Raw genomic sequence first — 24,109 nt, forward strand, 5'->3', positions numbered from 1 at the left:
AAACAATCCAATTCTGCTGTGTCTACCTCCATCTCGCCATTCAACAAATTTCTCTGTCCTCTCACTGGCATGGGACTGCTTGCTGGGGAAAGAGCGGGACTGTGAGTTAAGATGTGGGTGGGGAGTTTAGTGGTGAAACTAAAGCAGGAGTGGCTGGAGGGAGAAAGTGCCCTCCAGTGGCCATCAAGAAAAGCACTTCAGCTTCCATAGGCAAGTAGATGGGACTTCAAAAAAGCATTTACTTTATCACCAAATCACAAATTTAAAGCAGAAAATAACCTTAGAGGCCATCTTTCTTGTTTGATCCCTTCATTCGACAAAGAAAACAAGCCCTCCACCACACACACAAATACTTTCCTCCCAGTTTTTATGGCAATCTGATCCAATTTAGGGACAGTGCAGGCAATCTTTTTTAAAATGGCATACAAGAAAAACTTACATGAATTGATGCTAAGTGAAATGAGCAGAATCAAGAGAACATTGTGCACAGTAACAACAAGATTACGTGATGATCAACTGTGATGGACTTGGCTCTTTTCAACAATGAAGTGATTCAAGGCAATTCCAATAAACTTGGAATGGGAAAGTACCAATTGTCTATAGAGGGAGAACTATGGAAACTGAATGTAGATCAAAACATAGTATTCTCAACTTTTTGTTATTGTTTCTGTGCTTGGGTTTTTTTCTCATGGTATTTTCCTTTTGATCTGATGTTTTTGCACAGCCTGACGAATATGGAAATAGTTTTAGAAGAATTATACATCTTTAACCTATATCAAATTGCTTGATGTCTTGGGGGGAGGGAAGTAAGGGAGAATAGAGAAAAAAATTGGAATACAAGGTTTTACAAAGGTGAATGAGAATGCCGAAAACTATCCTTGCATGTATTTGAAAAAATAAAATGCTATTTTTAAAATAGAAGAGGAAAATAAATAAATGAATGAAAAATGACATAGACAACCACCAATAAGGAAATCATGAAATCTGGTTATGAGGAACTGACTTTTCCTAAGTTTCCTTTAATTAACCTGCTAACTTCTGATGAAATTCTCCACTGATGCTTCATCAAGCCATGGAGACAAACCTGGATAAGTACTTGGAAACTCCATTAGACTTCATGCATTTTGAAGAGTTTCCAATATGAGCTTGTGACATTTCATATATTTTTCAACTAAAAACCGGTAAAGAGAAGTTTAAGGAATCTCATCACCAAATGCCCTAGCCATGACCAAGAGAAACACAATGAGAATGTTGCTCAAAAGAAACTCCACAATGACTCAGGGTAAGATTAACAAGACCATCTAAGCAGTTAAGAGAAGAAGAAAATATGTGAAAACTTCCAAGAAATGGACTTCTGGCCAGAACAAACAGGAATTTATCGTGAAGAATGCAGCCAAGCTGGTCTGAGAAACTGAAGAACTTTACCATGACAAGAGTCGCCCTAGAAATGGATAAAGTGATCCAACAGAACCAACAGAACAAGTGACTGACCCAGGAGGATCTGATCATAAAAACCAATGAAAAGCCTCATTATCACAGATGATGAATATGGATGGACCATTCTTAATAACCAGATCTTGACCAAGATCAAAAGAATCATTGGTTTCAATGGGTTTATGGGAAGGAAACTGGAATGACAATTGAGATAGGACCACAGGGGAATTGAACATAAAGACTCAAAATCAATTCTTCTTACTGCTCTGGTCTAGTGATTCTCCTACATAGCTAGAACCAATATGTCTCTTCACACCGCCAAGCTACACAAACTTGATTGGGAGGAAAAATCTTCCAAATCTCTACTGTAGTTAAAAGAACGAGCAAAACCTTATAAGTTAAATTACTTTCTGACATCTCTCTTCGTTTTTTGAAGTTAAGGAAGAAAAACTAATAATTCTCTTAATTTTGTCATAAAAGGTTTATCTCTCTAGAAGCAGTTTTACCTCTTTGAGGCATTGGAACATTTGTTGAAATGGGCTCGAATTATATTCATATCTTTTACTTTCTTTTCTTTTCTTTTCTTTCTTTCTTTCTTTTTTTTCCTTTTTTCTTTTTTTGGTGAGGCAATTGGAGTTAAATGACTTGCCCAGTGTCATATAGCTAGGAAGTGTTAAGTGTCTGAGGCCAGATTTGAACTCAGTCTTCCTGACTTCAAGGCCAGTGCTCTATCTACTGCACCATCTAACTGCTCCTATTAATATCTTTTAAGAGGAAGATTTACTGTGGAAAGGGTTATGTTTGTTTGGCATCCAGGGATTTTGCTCCTTTTCTCACAAATAGTGTAAATGTGTTACCAACTTAAGTGACCTCTAGTCTCCCTAACCTGCATTTTCAAGAGAAACTTATAAAAATTTGTGAAGAAGAAAGGAAGGAAAAAGAGAAAGAGGAAGAGGAGGAAAAAGAGGAAGAAAAGAAGGAGGAGGAGAAGGAAGAGGAGGAAGAGGAAGAGAAGAAGGAGGAAAAAGAGCAAGAGGAAGAGAAGGAGGAGGAGGGAGGGGAAGGAAAAGGAGAAGGAGAAGGAGGACAAGAAAGGAGGAGGAGGTGGAGGAGAAGGAGAAAGAGGAGGGAGAGCAGAAGGAGGAGGAAAAGGAGGATAAGGAAGAAGAGGAGGAGGAGGAGGAGGAGGAAAAGAAAAGTCTTATCATCAAAGTGATCACAAGATAATAGATTTTTTTGGCTGAAGAAAAGTAGTTCTTCTTAGTCGGTGTTAAGAGGATTACAGTATGTCTCAGATCTAGACAAGTGAGTTCTTTGAAGGAGGAATTCCAACATTCTTCATATACAAACACACATGAGGAGGAAAGGAGCAGTGGTGGGAAGGGGAGTTGGTGATGAAATACTGGAATAGGGTGAGCTGGGTTGAACCTGAGTCAATTTTAAATTTTCATTGCTGAGTTCATTATAAAAATAAAAAAATTCACATTTTCATTGCTAATTTTGCTTTCATATCACCTTCACTATTAAATACATCCCTTCTTAACTCTCTTACAGAGAAAGCTATGCCTCCTTAATAGAGAATTTTTAAAAAGAGAAAGGAGAAAAAGCAATTCACTAAAACTTACCAACATATCAACTCAATTTGATAGTTTATCCAGTTTTCCACATTTATGGTTACTCACTTCTACAAAGAACGGAGGGTAGCACATTTTCTCATTCCATCTCTGGGGCCAAGTTTGATTATATAGTGTTTATTTGGGGAGCTTTTCTTTGTAATTACATTGTTGGAGTTAAAGTTATATTGTTTTCCCAGTTCTACTTGTTTTTTTTAATGTATGTCTTCTATATATCTTTGTAATCTTAATAGTCATCCTTTCTAACAGCAGACTAATATTCTATTACATTCATGTACCATGATTTGTTGAACCTTTTTCCAAGCAACACACATCTATTTTGTTTTCATTTCAATGCTATTAAGAATATTTAGATTTATAAGAGGCTTTTATGGCTCTTTGGCCTAGTTGGGGTATATGCCTAGTCATGATATATCAAACAGAAGGGAAATTTTAGTCACTTTCTTGGTATAATTCCAAATTCCCTTTCAGAATAGTTGGACTAATCCACAGCTTTACCAACACTGTATTTGTAGACCTGTTTTCCTGAAATTTCTTCAGCACTGACTATAGCCTACTTATTAACAAAGTGATTGCTCATCTAGAACTATGCTCCACAAACCATTAAACTGTGCATACCCCATCTTTATCTAGTGATATTACTGTGTCCCAAGATCAAAGGAAAAAAGCTCACATGTTTGAAATTATTAATAGCAGCAGTTTTTTTTAATAACAAAGAATTTGAAACTAAAAGAGTGCCAAACTACTGCAGAATGGTTTAACATTATGAGATATTATTACATCATAGGAAATGAGGAAATGGAAGGGTTCAGAAAAACCTGGAAAGACATGTATAAAATAACATAAAGTGAAGTGAGTAGAACCAAGAGAGTAATTTATATAACATTATTTAAAAAAACAATTTTGAAAGAATTAGGAACTCCGATCAATGTAATGGCCAATTGTGATTCTAGAGTATTAATAATGAAACATGTTACCCATCTTTTGACAGAGAGATAATGGACATTTTTGGGATACAGTCAAAATGGGAATTTGTTTTGCTTTACTCTGCATATCTGGTACAAGGTCTTCATTTTTTTCTCTAATGGGGAAGGAATAAGATAGAAAAAAAGAAAATGAAAAGAAAGAAAAGAGTAAGGGTCATTTGACATACAAAATCTTGCAAAAATGAATGTTGAGGGGACAGCTAGGTGGAGCAGTGATAAAGCACCATACCTGAAGTCAGCAGGACTCGAGTTTAAATCTGGCCTCAAACACTTAACACTTCCTAGTCTAGTGTAACTCTGGGCAAGTCACTTAACCCCAATTGCCTGAGGGGAAAAAAAAAGAATGTTGAGAACTATCTTTACATGTATTGGAAAAATAAAATACTATTGAGAAAAAAAAAGATGAAAAAAATTTCAGTGATTGCTCCCAACTCCCTTAAGTCTTCCACCTTTCCTAATTCTTGCTCTAGAAACCTTGACCTTATTATTTATGAGCTCGGTTACCCAAAGAACCCTTATGTTGGTTCCCTCCCTAAATGTGACTATTTCTCACCCCCACTGAGTTGATGACACTGAAAACAGTCTTGGATATTTATTGTTTGCTCTTGACACAAAATAATGGAAGAAAAGGGAGGAGGTGGTGGTGGGTTACAATGTGCCCAGAGGGGAAGGAAGATATTATTTGTTGGCTTTTCCGAGCCAGCTACCTCCTATTGTTTATATACAAACAACCTGCCCCAAAGCCCATATTCCCATTCCTTCCCATCTCCTCCTGGGGGAAGGGAGAAAAACTGTACCTCTGAAAAGTCTCTTATTCCCTAAGGCAGGAATACCAGTGATGGTCACACACAAACACTCACTGTTAGGGTGAGGAAAGAGTGATTAGTAATGCGGATAATGGAATAGTTTGAGCTGGACTGATCCAGAGTTGATGGTACTGATGTGTTTTGTTTGTGTATGTGTATTGTATATAATACACATGTATTATGTGTATGTGTAGGATGGGATGTAGGTGGTGTGAAGGGGTGGTGACCCATTCAGCTGGAACCTTGGAGGGGCCCCCTTTTTAAGGTAAGCTGTTTGGCTCTCCCAAGTCAGTCCGAACTTAGGGACTCTAGATGAGATAGACACTTAAGACTTAATAGTTTCGCTGTCTTTCTGACCTGTCGGATAGATGAGGCCACCAGAACAGGAGCTTGAAAACCTTGGGGATCCTGAGACTTCCCCACTGAGGAACTCAGGCAGCTATAGCGCTACCCATCTGGGCCCCTCAGAAGAATGGAGGAAGCAAAGAGGGGTGGGGAGTCCCTACCTCTTCATTCAAATGAATGAGCTCCTGGGAAGCCCTGAAAACCAGGAATGGAGGGAAACAGGCAGGTGAGTGGTTTAAAGACTTTTTTTTAAACTCCTATTCTATTTTGGAAGATGAGATACAGTCCTAAAAGTCAAAGAAGGGGTCTCCCTTTTTTGTGGAGGAAATATTGCCACTGATACTTCCCCCATTCTCCATTCTCTCCCCTCTTATCTTTACCAGGTGTTTAATAGGGAAATTGGAGGGGGGGATTCTTCTTCTTCTTCTTCTTCTTCTTCTTCTTCTTCTTCTTCTTTTTTTTTTTTTCCACTCAGGGCAGTGAGAAGTAATGGAAAGGAGGAGAGGAAGAGGGTTGGGTATTTGGCTTCATGCAGCCTGACACTATTCTCTTCTGCACACATCCAGATGGATACTGTTTGAAGAAAAGCTCGACCTAGAGGCCAAGCACTGGAGCAGCCCTCATGTACCCACCTTGTCCCTGTCAAGCATTTGGGAGCTTCGAGCCCTGCTGACCACAGGGCTAGTGCTCTTAGACTGTTCTGTACAAAGTCTCTCTGAGCTTACAGGTATGCAGGGAAGATAAGAAGTGGATGGCCCCTAAGCAGGGATGCAAGCTACAAAGACTATAGCTTCCCACTCCAGAGAGGGTCCCCTAATTTCTCTAGATTTAGAGTATTTCTGTGAGACCCATAAATACTGGGAGTGTCACAACATGGAACTTCCCCCATCACCACTTTCTTACTCCTTCAGCATAGGTACGGCTAGATCTTGCAATCTTCCTTATATTAATCTTCTATATGGATTCAACTTTCCCTAAGACTCAGGCATAGGGAGATCACTGATTGGGGGAAAAGGCTGGGTAGTCCCAGAATTTCAGAGAATAGAGAGATGACCACTATTATTAGCCCCTTCTCAAATTTTTCCAGAATTAAAATATGATTGCACGACAAATTTAGCTGGAGGAGAAATAATTAGAGGAGGGGAACAGTCCCTAGAATGAGAAGCAAAAACAGAACATAGTGTTTTGTGTCTCTTGTCCCCAGAACAGGTAAGCAGGCTGGAATCATTGAACCCAGAAGGGAGAGAGAGGCTTAAATCAGTCCTGCTCCAGAGACCTCAGCATCACATCCAGCCTATGTGTTGGTCAGCTGTCAGAAGACTTGGTACAAGACTCTGCAGGGGTAAGAGACCTCTCCCCAAAATCTTAGAGGACAATTCCTTCAAGTGAATTCCTAGAAAAAATATTCCTGGTAACAAAAATAATTCTGTGTTTTGAGGGAAGGGAGTTTGTATAATGGGTTTCTTTTACCCTTTCCCCCTACAAATTCAGGAGGTCTTAGAATTATTTGATTGGAAGAGACCTTAAAAACATTTAATTTAACCTCTCATCCAATAAAGAAATACTCCTGGGATAGCTAGGTATCTGAGTGGATGGTGCACTGATTATGGAGTCAAGACCTGAATTCAAATTTGGTCTTTGACACTTACTAGCTTTGTGACTCTGGACAAGTCATTTAGCCCCATTGCTTTAAAACAGAAATACCCCCTACAAATACTACCCTATTTGTAGATTTGTTGTCATTCTGGTAAAGCCTATATACTCCTCAGAAAATAGTTTTTAAAGCACAAAATAAAAATTTAATGAATTTAATACATACAAAGGAAGTTAATTATACCAAAATACAATTATCAGTTTAAAAAAAGTAGTTTACAAACAAAGCAGACTAAGAATCCCAGTTCTATGACACCTATGGCAAGTGTTCATTTGTTTTTTCTTTGCTTTTTTTACATATCTGGTGATAAGAAGTCCATTATTTTATGTAACAATGTATTCTGTTGCTGTACAGTTCCAATCCCTCAAAAGTTTTTTCTTATATACAGCTGAAATCTGCTCCTACATTTGCAGTCATCAATTAGAGAATCACAGAAACTTAAAGTTGGAAGGAACCATAAGGGTCATCTAGCCTAACCTCCCGTCCCATAAAGGAACTCTCTTTGTACCATCCCTTATAGGTGGACATCCTACTGAGACTCTTTCTTCTGCTGTGGAGCCACACCTAAAGGACCAGGTTTGTGTAACTTCCTACCTTTAGGCAGTACTCGAGGGGATGGTTATAGGGATGTGCATTTACCTCTCTCTCCATGTGTGCAACAGGGCCTGAGCATAGGTGAGTGGGAAGAAAGAGTTCTTTCTGTGGGCAAGAAAGGGAAGATCTCATAGTCCTCCACTAAGACCACATGATTCTCACCAGCAATGATTCTCTTCATTCTTCCTTCCTCAACTTAATGCCTCCCATGAGTCTCCCTTCCAGACAGCCTCTCACTCTGTGCTCAATCCAATTCACTAGCTACAGAGCCCTCTGTGGCAGAAGCTGCCCCCTGGGACTGAGGCTGCGGCTGTGCTGGTTGGAGAGCTGGACTTCCTGACCCAGAGACTGGGAGTCTTTGTGCATTTTTTGGAGCCTGTGGTACTGGGGACCTTGACAGAAGTGCCCCTCCCCATGAGGTATAAGTTGGACATTAGGGCTAGGAAATAGATCTTTGGTGGAATCATAAGGAGTGAGTCAGGGGGATGGCAATCAAGAATCAGGAAAATCAGTATCAAATCCTGGTTTGGATACCTGCTAGCTGTATGGATAAGTCACTTGATCTCTCTGCATCTCAGTTTCTCAAACTGTTAAATGAGGAATCATGATAATTGTAATTCTGTCCTCATGGGGTTGTTGGGAGGAAAGTGTTTTACAAGTCTTAACGGTCTGTAGCACTGGCTGTTGTGGTCATTGCTGCCCAATTCAGATCCCCAGGTGACTAAACTCAGAATTGATGAAATGATACATATACTTGGGAAGAGGAGTCAGATTTGTGTAGTAAGGAAAACCGGATCTTTGACTCCTCACACTATGTTCCTTTGTTCTGTCCCAGATTTGTCTGCATTATCCTTGGTCCCCCGGCCCTGGATAAAGGTTATCATGAGATGGGCAGAGCTGCAGCTGTACTCTTGAGTGATCCGGTGAGTTATGGGTCAACAAACCACAAACCAACAACCCCCCCCCAAAGTTTGTGCTTTTTTTATGCATGAATAATATAAAGCTTTATTGCACCATTTTTCAATATATTAAATGGCTTCTTTATTTTGTAAATATGTGCAAAATGGCATAAAAACGTCATTTGACATTGATAAGTATAAAAGCATGAATGTACCATAAATAGAGATTCTGAACTTTAAGTGAAGAAATTAATAAGAACTAGGTATTAAATGTAAGCTAAATATAAGGATTCATGGTAGCAATATAGGACTAAATCAATACTATCTTAATTTTCAGAAGGGTATTTTTAAGGATCCTGAATTTCCAATCAATGCATGTGTTTTTTTTTAATAGAAAAAGAATAATATATAAATTTAAACAAATCAACAATAAGAATTATTTGTCGCTATCTCTTTTTAAACTCTGCCTTTGCATCAAGGAAGTTTTGTTGCTTTTAGCCTAACTCCTCCTCTCCATGTTCTTTGTAGGTGTTTCGTTGGTCAGCCTGCCAGGCTAGCAGTCCTCAGGACCTTCTCTCTGCAATGGATGCCTTCCTAGAAAAAGTAGTGGTGCTGCCTCCTGGCGGAGTGGACCTGACAGAACGGATCCCTCCACCAAAATGTCTGTCTAACGTGCACAAGCGGTATGTGGAAGGAAGGGAGGAAGAGGCAAGGGGTCTTAATTTTGCCTAGATCTATCCCCCATATCTGTGGTTTGAGGCATGCTAACAGAGAAAAGAGTAGGCTCATTAGATAAGTGGTCAAAGGATTTTGACAAACAAATCTCTACAAAGGAAGCACTAATAGTCAATCACAACTTGAAAAATTGTTCAAACTACAAGAAAAATATAAAACAACTAGGAGAAACCACTTTAAATAGGCAATGATAGTAAAAATAAATAAACACTTCTTCTACCACTGCTGGTGGAGCTGCCCATCTCATACAATCTTTCTAGATATCAACTCAGCATGATTCTATAAGAAGTTGCTCACATATTTAAGCCCATTGATACTAGGACCATGCCTGTGGAGGTTAGGGGTAGGGGGAAAAGATAGCCATATGTGCAAAAAATATTCATAGCAGCTTTATTTGTAATCTTGAAAAATGGGAAGAACCCAAGTATGTAACAATTAGAGAACTGTTAAAAAGATTGTGGCGTATAGGAATATAATAAAACATGATTTTACTACAAGAATTTACAAATATGAAGAATACCAGTGCTTGATTCAACGGCACATATTCTAAAATTGGAATGATACAGAGAAGATTAACGTGGCTCTTGCATAAGGATGATACACAAAGTCATGAAGTGAAGAATACAAAAAACAAAACAAAACATGAGAAAACACTTGAAGTGCTCCAGAGGGAAGGAAGCATAAGCAGATGAGATTCTCACAACTGAAGTCTATATACTTTAAATATAACTATATAATCATGTAGAAAAATTCCAATATATAACTAAGCAAAAATGAATAATAATAGTTGCAATAAAATTTGAACAATATATATTTTTTTAAAAAGCAAATTAGATCAAAAAGAGTTCGTTAAAGCAGACAGGATATTCTATTGTTTTTACAATTCATATTTTAAAGTAAAAATAAATTATGTAACATAGTCTTTTAAAATTTATTTGTTTTTGGTTAGAGGTTATGAAGGCCAGACTTTTTGTTAAAAAAAAAAAAAAACACCCACTTCAATCTCTGGTAGAGGAACTTTTTAAAAAAATTTTTTTTATTAATATATCTTTTTATTTACAAAACATATGCATGGGTAATTTTTTTCAACACTGACCCTTGCAAAATCATCTGTTCCAAATTTTCCTCTTTCCCCCCACTCCCTTCCCCAGATGTCAGGTAGTCCAATACATGTTAAATATGTTAAATTATATATTATTATAAATAATTAATATAATTAAATTATAAATATGTTAAATCCAATATATGTATACATATCTATATAGTTATCTTACTGCAAAAGAAAAATCAGATATGTAGAAAAAGAAAAAAACCCGGGAAAGAAAATAAAAATGCAAGCAAACAATAACAGAAAGAGTAAAAATGCTATATTGTCGTCCACATTCAGTTCCCATAGTCTAGAGGAACTTTCTATGCAGTAGCCATGGATAGCCACCAGGAGGCAGGACAAGCCAATTCAACAAACATTGACTAAGCAAATACTGCAGGCCCAACACACTGCAAAGTACTGAGAATATGAAGACTAAAACAAAATGAAACAAAAAAAAAAAGAGATAATGAAGGCCTTCACATCCTACTTATATGTACTCCAATATGTACACATATAAGTAAAAAAAATTCAAAATTCTGTTTTTCAGTCATGTCTGTCCTTTTTTGACCCCATTTGGTATTTCCTAGTAAAGATACTTTTGAGGTTTTCCATTTCCTTCTCCAGCTCATTTTACAGATACAACACTGAGGTAAACAGAATTAAGTGACTTGCCCAGGATCAAATAGCTAGTATGTGCCTGAAGTCAGATCTGTATTCAGGTCTTCCTGACTCCAGATCCAGGACTCTATTTTCTATATAACCTAGCTACCCTCTGTACAAAAACATAAAGAGGAAAAAGTGCAATATCTGAGAGGACAAGGAAAAGTCTCATAGAGAAGATTGTAACTAAGTTAGGTCTTAATGGAACTGGAGATGATAAAATGTAGAGTAAGGAATACATGGAGATGGGAGACTGAATTTCTTGTATGGGGAATAGCTAATAGGCCAGTTGACCTGGAAGTCAGAAAGATAGACAGGTGGTAGAAGACCTCAAAGGCCTGGCTGAATTTTTTTTTTTTTATCCAGGAGACAAGAAGAATCACAGAAAATTTTAGAGACAGAGAGACAGAGAGAGGAAGAGAGAGAGACAGAGAGAGACAGAGAGAGAGAGAGAGTCAGAGAGAGGAAGAGAGAGAGACAGAGACAGAGAGAGAGAGAGAGAGAGAGAGAGAGAGAGAGAGAGAGAGAGAGAGAGAGAGAGAGAGAGAAATAGTAACCTAGGAAGTGGATTTCTTTGACAAAGAGACCTAATTCAGTCTCAATTGATCAATGATGTACAGAAGCAGCTACATCCAAAGAAAGAACACTGGGAAATGAATGTAAACTGTTTGCATTTTTGTTTTTCTTCCCTGGTTATTTTTACCTTCTGAATCCAATTCTCCCTGTGCAACAAGAGAACTGTTAGGTTCTGCACACATATATTGCATCTAGGATATACTGCGACATATTCAACATGTATAGGACTGCTTGCCATCTGGGGAAGGGGGTAGAGGGAGAGAGGGGAAAAATCGGAACAGAAGTGAGTAAAATGCAAATAGTTTACATTCATTTCCCAGTGTTCTTTCTTTGGGTATAGCTGCTTCTGTCCATCATTGATCAATTGAAACTGAATTAGGTCTCTTTGTCAAAGAAATCCACCATTTTTTACAAATTACCCTGGCATGGGTTCTGTCAATAAAAAGTTATTACAATAAATAAGAAAAATAATAAAAAAAAAAAGAAAGAAAAAAAAGAAATAGTAATCTACTGATTTTTCTTGTGCAGGGTGATAAATGTGGAAATATGTTTAGAAGAACTGAACATGTTTAACCTATATTGGATTACTTGCTATCAAGAGGGAGGGGGAGGGAGTAAGAAAAATTTGGAACATAAGGTTTTGCAAGGGTGAATCTTGATGCGTGTATTTTGAAAAATAAAAAGTTATTATAAAAAAAGAAATATGAATCTAGCAGCTGTGTGTAGGATGAATAGAGAGGGGTGGGACTGGAAATGGGAAGACTAATTAAGAGGCTGTTGCAATCATCCAGGTGAGAGGTAAAACATTAGGGTGGAGGATATGTGAATGGAAAGAGGAAAATGGATGTGAAAGGGATTGTGGAGTGTGTCAATGAGACTTGGCAACATCCTGGACATGATTGGAGACAGGATAGGTGAGGAGTCAAGGGTTGAGAGGCTCAGAAGTTAGAAGAGTTGGGAGGGGGGCAAGAGGTATGATTCTACCAACTCCATGATCATTTCCTCTCTTAGGCTTCCTTCACAGCTTCAGGAGTCCAAGGACTCTTGCAATGGAAATATTAGCTCCAAGAGGGATAGGTATGGCTATGAACATGAGCCCCAGCCTACTAGTAAGGAGCTCCAGAGGACAGGGAGGTGAGTGTGGCCAGAAGGGGGTTGGGGAAGTGAGGAGGAAGGGAAGAAGGGCACGCATAACCAAGAAAGCTGTAGTGAGGGGAAAGGTGTAGGACCTGGGACCCTTGCAAGGGGTACTGGAGTGCCAGATGTGTCCCAGAGGGAGCCCTGCAGAGTCTGACTGGAGCAGGGAGAGGGTTCGAGTGCTTGATCTGATGCTGAGGGTGGGTGTGGGGAAGGGCAGGCTCTTTGGGGGTTTGGTGCAGGATATAAGAAGGAAGGCCCCCTGGTACCTGAGTGACTTTTTGGATGCCCTGGATGCCCAGAGCTTTTCTGCTATACTCTACATTTATCTGGCCACCATCGCCAATGCTATCACCTTTGGTGGATTACTGGGGGATGCCACTGACAATACTCAGGTAGGTAAGGGGTGGGAACCTTACCTTGGGGCTTTTCTAAGGAGACCGAAGTCAGGGAGCACAGACCCAGAATACTTAGCTCAGTAACCCACATGTACCTTTAACTTGTTTTAGTCTTACCCAGCTTGCCCAAGGACTTAAACCTAGCTTCTTGCTCATTTGAATAAAATGAGTGGTGGGGGTTCAGAGGAAGGAGACATGATTTCTGGAACAAGTGACCTTAGCACAGAAAACTGGGGTATCTGAGTCAGGGTAGAGGAAAGACACTAGGAAGTCTGTGCCCTCATCTGCAAGGCGTTAACCCTTGCTTTGGTCTAGGGGACTTGTTCCCAGTTCCTGAACTGAAGTGTCCCCACTTTCCCCCATTGAGCAGGGTGTGCTGGAGAGCTTCCTGGGCACTGCCGTGGCGGGGTCCATATTCTGCCTCTTTGCAGGACAGCCTCTTACCATTCTCAGCAGCACGGGGCCTGTTCTGGTCTTTGAGAGGATACTCTTTGCTTTTAGCAGGTAAGAGAACGTCACTTTCCCCCAACCCCCACTGTCCTATCCTCTCTTAGAATCCAGGCCAAGACTGTGCCCAGTGGGTATTCCCAAGGCCGGGTTAGCAGTAGCTTCCTGCCTGCTTGCCCCCACTTAAACCCCCAACTACTACACTAAGCCGTTGCACTGGCCATGCCTTTTACAGAGCCCTGTGAGAATCAGGAGGATGGGAGAGCTGTAGGAAATGGTCACCTCTGCCCTTCAGGGCATTATAGGAATCTCTGTGGGTGGGGAGGGGACAGGCCCAGGCCCAGGGTAAGGATTGCAGATAAATTCAGTAAGAGCTCTTGAATCTTCTCCCCATTTCCTCCACTGCATAGGGATCATGGCCTAGACTACCTGCCCTTCCGTCTGTGGGTGGGGATCTGGGTGGCCGTCTTCTGCCTAGTGCTAGTGGCCACGGAGGCCAGTGTCCTGGTCCGTTATTTCACCCGCTTCACGGAAGAAGGTTTCTGTGCCCTCATCAGTCTTATTTTCATCTATGACGCCATTGGCAAGATGCTGAGCCTTGCAGAAGTCTATCCTATCTACCGGCCCGGCCTCTCTGGAGACACTGGCTCCACCCCTTATGGCTGCCTCTGTTATTTCCGGGATACAAAAGGTGGGCAGAAAGGAGGTGCACTGATGGGGATCTTCCTGCTGACCTTCAGAGAAGGTCTTATAAGTGTCATTAATCTCCGATAGAAGACTAAACTCGTCTAAGTTTAGAGAGCTACAAACAATACCAGGCAGTTCTATAGAAACAGGGAATTTCAAAGTTAGAAAGGACCTCAGTGATCATTGAGTTCAACCCATAATTGAAAAGAAATTCCTATTGTAGCCCCTGTTAAGTGCTTATCCAGCCTTTCTTGAAGAAAAATGATTGGGAGAAATACACCACTTCCCAGAACAGCTTCTTCCCTTTGGGGAAAGTTCCAATTATTAAGATTTTTCCTTACATGGGGCAAAATTTATCCCTTTACAACTTCCACCCATGGGTATGAATTTCAGCTATTTTGTCTTTTCACCCAGGGAACATATCTTTGTGGAAGGGGAAAAGCTCAGAGGCCAAGGATGCTGCTTTGGGGATGGTAAGGCAAACTTAAGCATAGGCTAGTTCTTGGGTGGGAATGGGAGCAACAAGAAGGTTCTTGGGGTAGGTTTCAGAGAAATCATTGCTTTTTGGCTCTCTCCCTATTGCCCTCACATGATATTCACATAGCTCAGCAGTTCTCACTGGTCCCTGGCCCTCTGTTCCCATCTTCCCCTCCCATCTCCCAGAAACTCCCCATAAAGATATATATCTGAGGAGCTGGCTTTCCTTTTAGCTTTTTCTTGTTCCCCATTTTTCCTCTTCATATTAGGACCTAGGCCTTGCTAATGTGTCTCTGCTGTCCCCACCTGAGTGTGCCCTTCAGGGAGGCCAATCAAGAGGTCTTGGCTGTCACTTTGTCCCAGATATTGCCTTCTTTTCCCTCATACTTTTCTTTGCCACCTTCCTCTGTGCCACCATCCTCAAGCACTTCAAATCCAGCCATTTCTTCCCCTCCAGGGTAAGTATCTCCTTCTATATTTCCCACTTCCCCATCCCAGCTCTCTTAGGAGAAGGCAGTTACATAGGACACTGGAATGGGGGAAGGAAGGAAAGGTGTCTCAGTTTGCATCTCTAATATGGTGGCAAGTTTCCTGGGGCAGGGACTTGGAAGCACCAGATCAGGACTGAATCCCGTATGGTCAGGTACGGAAGGTGATCAGTGACTTCTCCATGGTCCTGGCCATCCTGCTAGGTTGTGGACTGGATGCTTCTCTTGGCCTCAGCACACCCAAGCTCATAGTGCCCAGCGAATTTAAGGTGAGATAAGGGTCCTAGAGGGAGGGGGGAAGCAGCAGTGTGTGTACAGTGGACACATAGAGTATGGCAGGAGGAAGACAAGGATCCTAGTAACCTTAATTCTGGATCTGAGACCACTTACTTAAGAAAGAAGATCCAAAGCTCTTGTTCTATTATCTGTCCCTAGTTTTGTGCTTCTTGGTGGATGCTGGTGGACTCTGAGATGCCAAGGTCCTAGCCTTGATTCCCCCACTAATTTCCAACCTTCACTCTGGGGCTCCTTTCTCCATAACCAACAACTGAGGATCATCACACTCTTAGCTGATTTTTGTGATTTAGAATGAGAGTTCTTCAGGAGTGGGACAGGACATGCCTTCACAATGTTGAGGTCCTTCAGGGATAGGGGGTATAACTTAGCTCAGACTATCTCTATGCCTGAAACTCTTTCTCTGGCTCAGAGGCCCCAATATTCTACAGGGCCTCCAAGGGAGGAAGTAAAGGGGGAGAGAAGGTTCCTATTAAGACAGCTTTGGGGTTTCAGGAACTCAGAGGTAGCAAAGTATCTATTCTCTCTAAATCTCCACTCCCCAAGCACTCCTCTGACTCCTGTAATCAGAGCTGACGCTACCACACCCAGTCCTGCCCCAGACTCAGGCTCTAGGCAGGTCTGAACTTGGGTTGACACACCCTGGGTCCCAAGATGGCATGTATGGGTCATTTTTCACCAGTCTTTTCTCATCTTCCAATAGTAATAGAGGAATAATCTCCAGGATTCCCAAGCTCAGGGCCTCCAGCTATGTGCTACCCTTTGCTAGGAATCTGACCTATATACTAACTCTTCTAAGACCTTACTACAATGGAAGAAGGGAGGGAAGGGGAAAGGAATTTCCTCATTAAGGAGCAATAGGGGTTAAATATGGACAGAGTTTATAGATTTGGAGAATTCTTAGTTTGAGTTCATTGGGCATTTGCAGATGCTGTCCATTCCACCATTTCTCTACTTCCATCACACATAGCCCACTCATCCTGATCGGAAGTGGCTGGTGCCATTGTTTGGAACCAATCCCTGGTGGTTGTGCCTGGCTACAGCTCTGCCAGCCCTTCTGATGTCTATCCTTGTCTTCATGGACCAGCAGATTACTGCTGTTATCCTCAACCGAAAGGAGTACCAGCTTCAGGTGAAATTATTTCCTCACTCCCATATACCTAGCCTTCTCCCAGGATACCCTTCTCTCTCCATCTTCACAGGACCTAGTCCCTTCTAGTGCTAGGGTTGTTAGTGTTGTTAGTGTCCAACCCGCAGGAATTCTGAAGTAGAAATAATCTAAGAGTACTTTCTTGTTTTCCAATTGTTAGTAGTCCTTTCCCTCCCAATTTTGTATATCATCTATTTGATTTTGTATGTATATGCTATATACCTTTCAATAATATAAGCTTCTTGAGGATGGGAAAAATTCTCATTTTTGTCTTTTATCCCAGTATTTGTCAAATAATAGATGCTTAATAAATGTTTCTTAAACTGAGTTAAACGGGGATGGCGATGGGGATTTGAGCTTGACTAGAGCCTATGCTGTCCTTCCACTACTACAGAAAGGTGCTGGATTCCACTTAGACCTGTTCTGGGTAGCCATGCTGATGCTGCTGACCTCAGCCTTTGGGCTGCCCTGGTATGTCTCTACTACTGTCATCTCACTGGCCCACATGGATAGTCTCCGTCGGGAGAGTGCAACCTGTGCTCCTGGAGAGCTGCCCCGTTTCCTGGGTATCAGGTAGGGCCAGTGTTTGGACTAGTTCGGGGGAGTTTCTTTGACTCCTTTAAAATCAGAACTAATGATTTTTCAAAGTTCCCTTTCTCTTTCTTTTCTTCTTTCTCAAGATCTAAATTCTAATGAGAATCTGGGCATGTCAAGAGTTTTGGTGTGAGCATTGGGGGAGGGGGTGCTATAATGATTGGTATTTTTATCCCCATCAACCCCAGCTCCTCACTCTTGACACAGGGAGCAGAGACTCACAGGCCTAGTTGTCTTCATTCTCACTGGTGCCTCCATCTTTCTGGCCCCTGGGCTCAAGGTAATAATCTCTGTGACAGAGATATTGTTAATGGGCTCTGGTCATCTTAGTGGGAGCAAGTCCTTCTTCTATCCAACTTGGGTTAGTATCCAAGAGCCTAGCCTGAAGAGATTTCCATCCCTTTTTCAGCTTCCTGGGATATCATAAGCATATGTATAACTCTAAAGTCCAGGATGGATTTAAAACAAAATCTCTTAATTTCTCAATGAGCAAACGTTTATTAAACACATGAATGTAAGACACTTATATGGAAACAGGAAACACAAAAGGTCTATGCCTTCTGGATGTTTCTTCTATTTAGGGAAATAAGACATAAACATATGAAAAAGGTAAATAATAACATGAAGTATTTTAATAGTGATACCAAAACTACCTATCAAAAGATAGTTTATCTTAAGTATTAAATGAGTGCTTAGTGCTACAGGATTCAAAGATAAATAAAATCCAGGAGTTGAAGGGGTTGCACAAGTCATCTTGTTCAAACTCATCCTTTTACAGATGAAGAAATTGAGTCTTAGAGAAATTAAATGACTTATCAAAAAGTACATAATGAGTTAGTGACAGAACTAGGACTAGGACCCAGGTGTCTTGCTTCTCAGTCAAGAACTTTCCCCACAGAGCACCCTGTCACCCCCTCCCCCAAATTAAAGGAGAAATTCCTAAGGCAAAATCCCCATCAGATCCTACAAAGTGGGATGGAAGGAAGAGAGCCTGAAGACACATTCCTCAGAGGATTCTGGCCATCTTCCTTTCATTGTTCCCTATCACTGGAGCTCTTTGAAACCAGCTCCTTTCTTTGTGTTTTCCAGTTTATCCCCATGCCTGTGCTCTATGGCACCTTTTTTTATATGGGAATTGCAGCTCTGAGCAGCACCCAGGTAAGCAGAGTCACCCAGTGGGCTCTTCATCTTAACAATGATCTCCAAACTTCTATAGTTGTTCTCAGCCTCACCTCACCCCCAGGCTCTTTCTTGTTCTGGTTTTTCAGTTCTTGGTTCTAATGGCTCTGTGTTTCTGTTCCCCATATTCCTTAAAATCTTATTCCGCCTTTCCCGATCCCCATTCCTCTCTTCCTGGGTTCAGACCATCTGGAGTTAAATTCTGTTGATAAAAGGATGGTGGAGATAGTTTTGTTTTATTTTTTTTTTTCTTTTTGGAGACAGAGAAGAAGAAAAGAGAGATTTCCTTTGCAGTCATCACACCTGAAAGTGTTCGGTGATGGTCAAACCTTTAAGAGGTAAAAGTTATTCCTCAGATCTCCATGGCTAATCTTCCTTTCTTCTTCCACAGTTCTCAGAACGTATGAAGCTGCTTCTGATGCCAGCAAAACACCAGCCAGACCTATTGTTTCTGAGGCATGTACGTCTCAGCCGAATCCACCTCTTCACTACAGTACAGCTGGTCTGCTTGGGTCTACTCTGGGCAGTCAAGTCTACAGCAGCTGCAATTGTGTTCCCTCTCATGGTGACAAGGGGTTAGAGGGGGGTGGGTGTGTTAAGGGGGTGGGCTTTATAGAACCAGGGTATGGAAGAGGACAAGCTCCTGAAACTTTGTGGTATAAGTGGGGTGTCAATGATTCCCTAAAATAAAAGGGGGAAAACTACTTTTTTTTTTTAACCAACATCCTATGAAATGGAAACTATCTTCCATAGCAGCTCCATAGCAGGTTATAAGTCTGGCTATTGAAATGAGGCTAATTAATTTGACTTTAGGAAGGTCCTAAGGCAACCCTTCAGGAAATCAAAGAGAAAAGTTTTCTTCCGGCCACATGGTGAAAGGGAATCCAGATAGAAAGGAAAGCCCTTCTCCCATTCCTTCATCAACAAGTATTTGTCAAGCAGCTATTAGGTTCAAGGTACTAGGTGGGATTCCATATATAAAAATGAAACAGCTTCTGCCCTTGACCAGATGATATTCACTGAAAGGATACAAAATGTTCCCAGATAAGTGTAGACTAATGTATGCAAAATAAATATATAGCAATTAGGAAGAGAGGCATTAATAGCAAGAGGAATAAAAAAAAAAAGGCCTCCTGAGGAGTTGTCACATGAACTGAAGTCTCAAAGGGAACTATGGTTCTGAGAAATAGAGGTAAGGACAAGAGAGCTTATTGAGAGATAGCCTGGACAGAAATAGGGAAGTAGGAAATGGAATTTCAATTGTTATGTACAGCAAGTAGGCCAGCCTGGAGAAAAGTATAAGAGAGAGAGAGAGAGAGAGAGAGAGAGAGAGAGAGAGAGAGAGAGAGAGAGAGAGAGAGAGAGAGAGAGAGAGAGAGAGAGAGAGAGAGAAAGAGAAAAAGAGAGAGAGAGAGAGAGCAAGGTACTGGAAAGACAGGCTGGAACAAGGTTGTGGAGGGTAACTCCTTGACAGCCACTTTACTCCCGGTGCAGCTGCTGGGCCTGGTGGGGATCCGGAAAGCCCTGGAATGGGTCTTCTCACCACAGGAGTTAAGCTGGTTAGATGATCCAGTGCCAGAGGAAAATGCAAAGAAAGTACAGCAAGAGAAGGTATTGGAACTAGAGTTCAATCCCAGAGGGAACAACAGTGAGCATATGAGCCTGGAGCCAAGAGGATTGAGATAGAGAACAATCAGAGCAGATAGTGGACATCTGTCCCTGAAAAGACTAGTCAGCCCCAAATTACATAATTCTCCACTCTGCTAGAGGGAAAATGGCATAAAAGAGGGTAACCCTTGGAGTCAGGAAGACTGAAATTCAGATGACTTATATTTCTCAATGCCCCAAGCAAATCTCCCCAAAGTCCCAGAAGGTTGCTGATATGCATTATTGGAAAGACTCCCTTTGTACTGATGAAATCACAAGTCCAGATCCCCCTCAAAAATGTTAGTGCTAAGTAAGGTACAGAGAAAATGCACAGGCTGGGTGTGGGGCTTTTTTCTATATGGAGGCGTGGGGTGGGCAGAGGGGCCTTCTCCTCTCCTCTCTTACTCTGAGATCTGAGTGACAGGGTAGCCCTTACTGGGGAATCCTGTCTTTCTTTCAATCTTATCTCCAAAGTCTGAGTTGATACATCAGCTGAGGACTCCAGAAATTAACATCTCTGTGAATTAGCTGGAGGAGGAGGAGGAGGAAGAGATTCTCACAACTAAGCTGAAGGTGAGAGTGGATGAAGAATTGGAGATCTTAGTCCTGGGGACTGAGAGTCCTCAACACTCCCAAAAAGCATTTCCTATTTAGGCTTCTGAACTTCTTACAACATACTCCCCAAGAGGAAATGCCTTAGAGCTAAGCGGGGCACTCGATTCAATGGGAACAAATCTTTACCTCACGTAGAACTGACATCTGGCCAGGAGAGGGAGCCCTAGCTAACAAAATTCCTGCTTTAAAGTAAATGGGTTGATTTACTTAAGGCCAAAAGTTTGTCTTTGAGGCCAAAACTATTTTCATAATAATATCAAGATGCTTTTATTCCTAATGTGGCAGTATCAATAATCAACGCAAAACCAAAAGTTCGGAGGTGGGGGTGGGAAGGGAATGGCTTCAATTTTTGGAGTGTAAAAGGGTCTTGAGATGAAAAGCTTGAGAACCATTAATTTTAGGAAAGCAACCCCCCTTCATCTTCTTCCTCCTAGTCCCACTCAAGAAGGAAGAGAAGAAAGTTAAAAAGGGGAAAGAATGTAGAGAACAAAAGATAAGAGGGTGAAGAGACAGGCAGAGAGAAGAAGGAAGGAGATTAGATTGAAAGAGAATTGGGTAAAGGTGAAGAAATACCTGCTCTATCTTCTTGCCTATAGTTGCTTCCCCTGGTTACATGCCATTTAGAGTCATGTTCTGGGGAGAGGCGTGAGAAAGAGTTAGGAAGTCTCTTGCTTTCCCTCCTTCAAAATTATTTGTTCATAAAAAGGTGAAAGTATAACACTTCCTTTCTTATGTAATTCCCCAAAATTTGTAGTTGATGTGTCTGTGTATAATCACATTTTATGTTCCCACAATGTCTGCGGTTAAAAAAGAGCCTCACTCCATCCAGAGGGATTCTTTCAGGAGCTCCAAAGATTGGAGATATCATTTTGCCCAGATTTTGATTGTACTGGGTATGATGTAAGGTGTTGACATTGAGTTGTAATACTGGGAGGCACAGTACATCTGGTGTACGAAGTGGGCTTTACTTAGATACCTTTCCATCTTGGAGCAATAGCAATCTTGAGATCACTGGCTTTTTGGCAAGGGAATCAAATGAATACAGAAAACTAGGCTGCAGCTGTTATGATCTTCATCAAGGACTGGATGAGATATTGAAGTTCAAGATACCATTCCCACCTCATCTATTCCATTCCCTTTGGGCTATATCCAAGTCTCCTACATATTGCAACCCCTACATCGCACTCTCCACACAAGGCTTAAAAAAAAAAAGGCTTGTTAAAAGCATGCCCACCCAAACCAGAGTCTACATTGGATATCACCATGCTTCAGTGTTCATGTAGTCTTCTATGAAGGATAGTCCAAAGAGTTTTCCTCTGTGAGCTGGACACTGTAAGATCATGGAGTCCATTTACAGGGATGTGTTAAAAACGAGAGTAGGAAGTATAATTTCCTAAGTTTAGGATGGATTTTGCTAGGTAAAGAAGCCAGAAGATCTATCCTTTCTCCTGTCTCAAGGCTTCATTTTTAGAACCCTTATTTAATCTGCTCTATTCTTTTGGTTTGATTTGTCCTTGGCATTTCCCATTGTCACCCCACTTTAGTATTCCACCACCTTCTATTTCCCCATCCCACTCTCTTTAACAGGCACGTTTTTTCAGATGCCAAAACAATGCCGATTTCTGCCTCATCTGTCTGACTGGGCCTTAAGTATGGTGGCTTGGACTGAGTTTCTTCATTCAATTCTTCATTCTTCATTCATTCACACTCCGGAAGTGAATGATGTCGAGGGAAGGACCAGGAGCCAATGGTATTTCAGGAGACTAGGACTTTAGCTAGCTGAAACCTCAGCTTCATCTTCATCTGAGCTGGAAAAGATTAGAAAGTTGACTGTTTTGTCTACAGAAATGGTGAACAGACAAAATCCCTGTGTAAGAACTATCATTAAAATAAGTTAAAACCTCAAAGTATTTCTTATTTCTTTATTGTCTTATACAATCTTATAATTTGATCAAACTCCAGGATTACAATGTAGGATATTCCTCCTGAAGACAGGAAATTGTTCTATTTGTTTCTTCGTCAATCCCTGGATTCCCTTACTCTTTGCCTGATGTAAAATCAGAGTAGAATGACTGGATATTTGGGTCTTGTTCCCTACTCCCAGAGAAGAAAATGCATGTGGTGGTAAGAATGAAGATGATATTTAAAGAGGAACATGATGAGACAACCACAAGGAACCAGTACTTCTAAGGTGTAAGATTACTAGGCATCATTGTATAGGGGCAAAAATCACTACTGTTTCTTTCCTTACAGTCTTTCACTAGAATGAATTACAAAGGCACCACTCCCAAGTTTAAAATTCAAATGCCTCAGTACTCTTTAGACTGAATTCTAAACCTAGGCTGCATGAAAAAAAAAATCGTGATAACTACACTTCAATATAATTTCTTCTCTAACTTTATGCATTTTAAAGTTATCCTGATTCAAAGCAATTTCAATTAACTTGTGATGGAAAGAGCCATCCACATCAAGAGGTTGGTCTATGGAGACTAAATATTTTTACCTTTGTTGTACTTTCCTTTTTTTTTTCTTTCTCATTTTCCCCCACTTTGATCTGATTTTTCTTGCATAGTCTGACATATGTGGAAATACGTTTAGAAGAATTGCACGTGTGTAACCTATTGCTTGCTTTCTTAGGGAAGGGAGGAGTTGAGAAGGGAGGGAGAAAAATTTGGAACACAAGGTATTGCAAAGGTGAATATTGAAAACTATCTTTGCATGTATTTTGAAAAATAAAAAGCTATTATTTTAAAAATAAAATGAAAAAATGTTTCATGCTGAGAAGGGGTTCATTGATTATACCAGACTGCCAAAAAGGCTTCATGACACAAAAACGGGTTCTTAACAAACCTATTTACTGGGGGCAAATCTCTTCTCTGCTGGCTTGACTAGTTAAGCCCACAAAAACTTCAACATTTCTCATTCCTCATGTTGCCAATGATTTTACAGAAACTTTAGGCAATTGATCTGATTCTCTGAGTTTCAGCTTTCCATCAGGGCTAATATAACTTGGCTTTCTGGTGTCTCAGGCTGCTGTCAAGATTAATTGCTGCTTGTACCCAGCTTTAAAATCTCCAAATAAAAGGCTTTGAATTGTGCTTAATCTTTATTAGAACAATCTTAAGAAAGTCCTCATTCCACATCCAGCTTCAATCATCCTTTCTGGAAATTTCTGAGGAAGGTTTGTACCAAAATGATGTAAAACACATGGTGGAAAAAATTCCATGCCTCTTGATCCCACCTTCAGGTCTCCTATACCATGTCTTCTGCTTTTCAATGTGCTTTGTTTTTGCAAACACTGTACTATCTTGGGGATGTTATATGTATATCTGCACAGCTACATGCTATACACATATATGTGTGTATATTTATGTAATTGACTGCCATGGGTAGAACAACTTTGCTTCTTTTCTCCTATTAAATCTCAGAAGGAGGGGAAACAAGGTAAGGCATATAGTTCTTTTTCCATCTCTTCCAATCCAGAAGATGGCTATGGGTACAAGGAAACTATGACACTAGGTCATTCTCTTTTAGCCAACCCCCAAGTGCTCAGGTTCCTCCATGACAACCTGAGTTGTCACAG

The 24,109-nt window shown here is 40.8% G+C and overlaps 1 protein-coding gene and 1 non-coding gene across 3 annotated transcripts; both read left to right on the plus strand.

The window, feature by feature from the left end:
- The first annotated feature begins 5,169 nt into the window (after positions 1 to 5,169).
- On the plus strand, positions 5,170 to 22,426 carry SLC4A9 (solute carrier family 4 member 9). Of its 2 annotated transcripts, none has more exons than XM_023504878.2 (22): positions 5,170 to 5,431; positions 5,772 to 5,932; positions 6,410 to 6,547; positions 7,380 to 7,435; positions 7,715 to 7,872; positions 8,289 to 8,376; positions 8,881 to 9,035; positions 12,425 to 12,547; positions 12,771 to 12,945; positions 13,319 to 13,452; positions 13,806 to 14,086; positions 14,497 to 14,555; positions 14,829 to 15,017; positions 15,203 to 15,316; positions 16,312 to 16,473; positions 16,886 to 17,064; positions 17,293 to 17,365; positions 18,175 to 18,243; positions 18,656 to 18,829; positions 19,759 to 19,875; positions 20,386 to 20,484; positions 22,114 to 22,426. In XM_023504878.2, the coding sequence occupies exons 1-21, from the start codon at positions 5,229 to 5,231 to the stop codon at positions 20,437 to 20,439; spliced, it is 2,862 nt and encodes a 953-aa protein (XP_023360646.1). In that variant the 5' UTR covers positions 5,170 to 5,228; the 3' UTR covers positions 20,440 to 20,484; positions 22,114 to 22,426. The 2 variants fall into 2 exon arrangements, with proteins under 2 accessions (XP_023360646.1, XP_031809249.1); XM_031953389.1 differs by having other exon boundaries at positions 22,128 to 22,426.
- LOC111721172 lies at positions 9,610 to 9,716 on the plus strand. Its single transcript, XR_002770503.1, has one exon. It is a non-coding gene; the product is annotated as a U6 spliceosomal RNA (small nuclear RNA).
- Positions 22,427 to 24,109: the final 1,683 nt, after the last annotated feature.

This window comes from Sarcophilus harrisii, chromosome 2, assembly GCF_902635505.1.
Source record: "Sarcophilus harrisii chromosome 2, mSarHar1.11, whole genome shotgun sequence".
In the NCBI taxonomy this organism is placed as follows: domain Eukaryota; kingdom Metazoa; phylum Chordata; class Mammalia; order Dasyuromorphia; family Dasyuridae; genus Sarcophilus; species Sarcophilus harrisii.

Bases quoted from the DNA above. Each gene is read 5' to 3' on its own strand.
- SLC4A9 (XM_023504878.2), top strand. From the start codon at position 5,229: ATGAGGCCACCAGAACAGGAGCTTGAAAACCTTGGGGATCCTGAGACT. The intron at 5,432-5,771 runs GTGAGTGGTTTA...GCACACATCCAG, and splicing joins GAATGGAGGGAAACAGGCAG to ATGGATACTGTTTGAAGAAA. The intron at 17,366-18,174 runs GTAATAATCTCT...TGTGTTTTCCAG, and splicing joins TTCTGGCCCCTGGGCTCAAG to TTTATCCCCATGCCTGTGCT.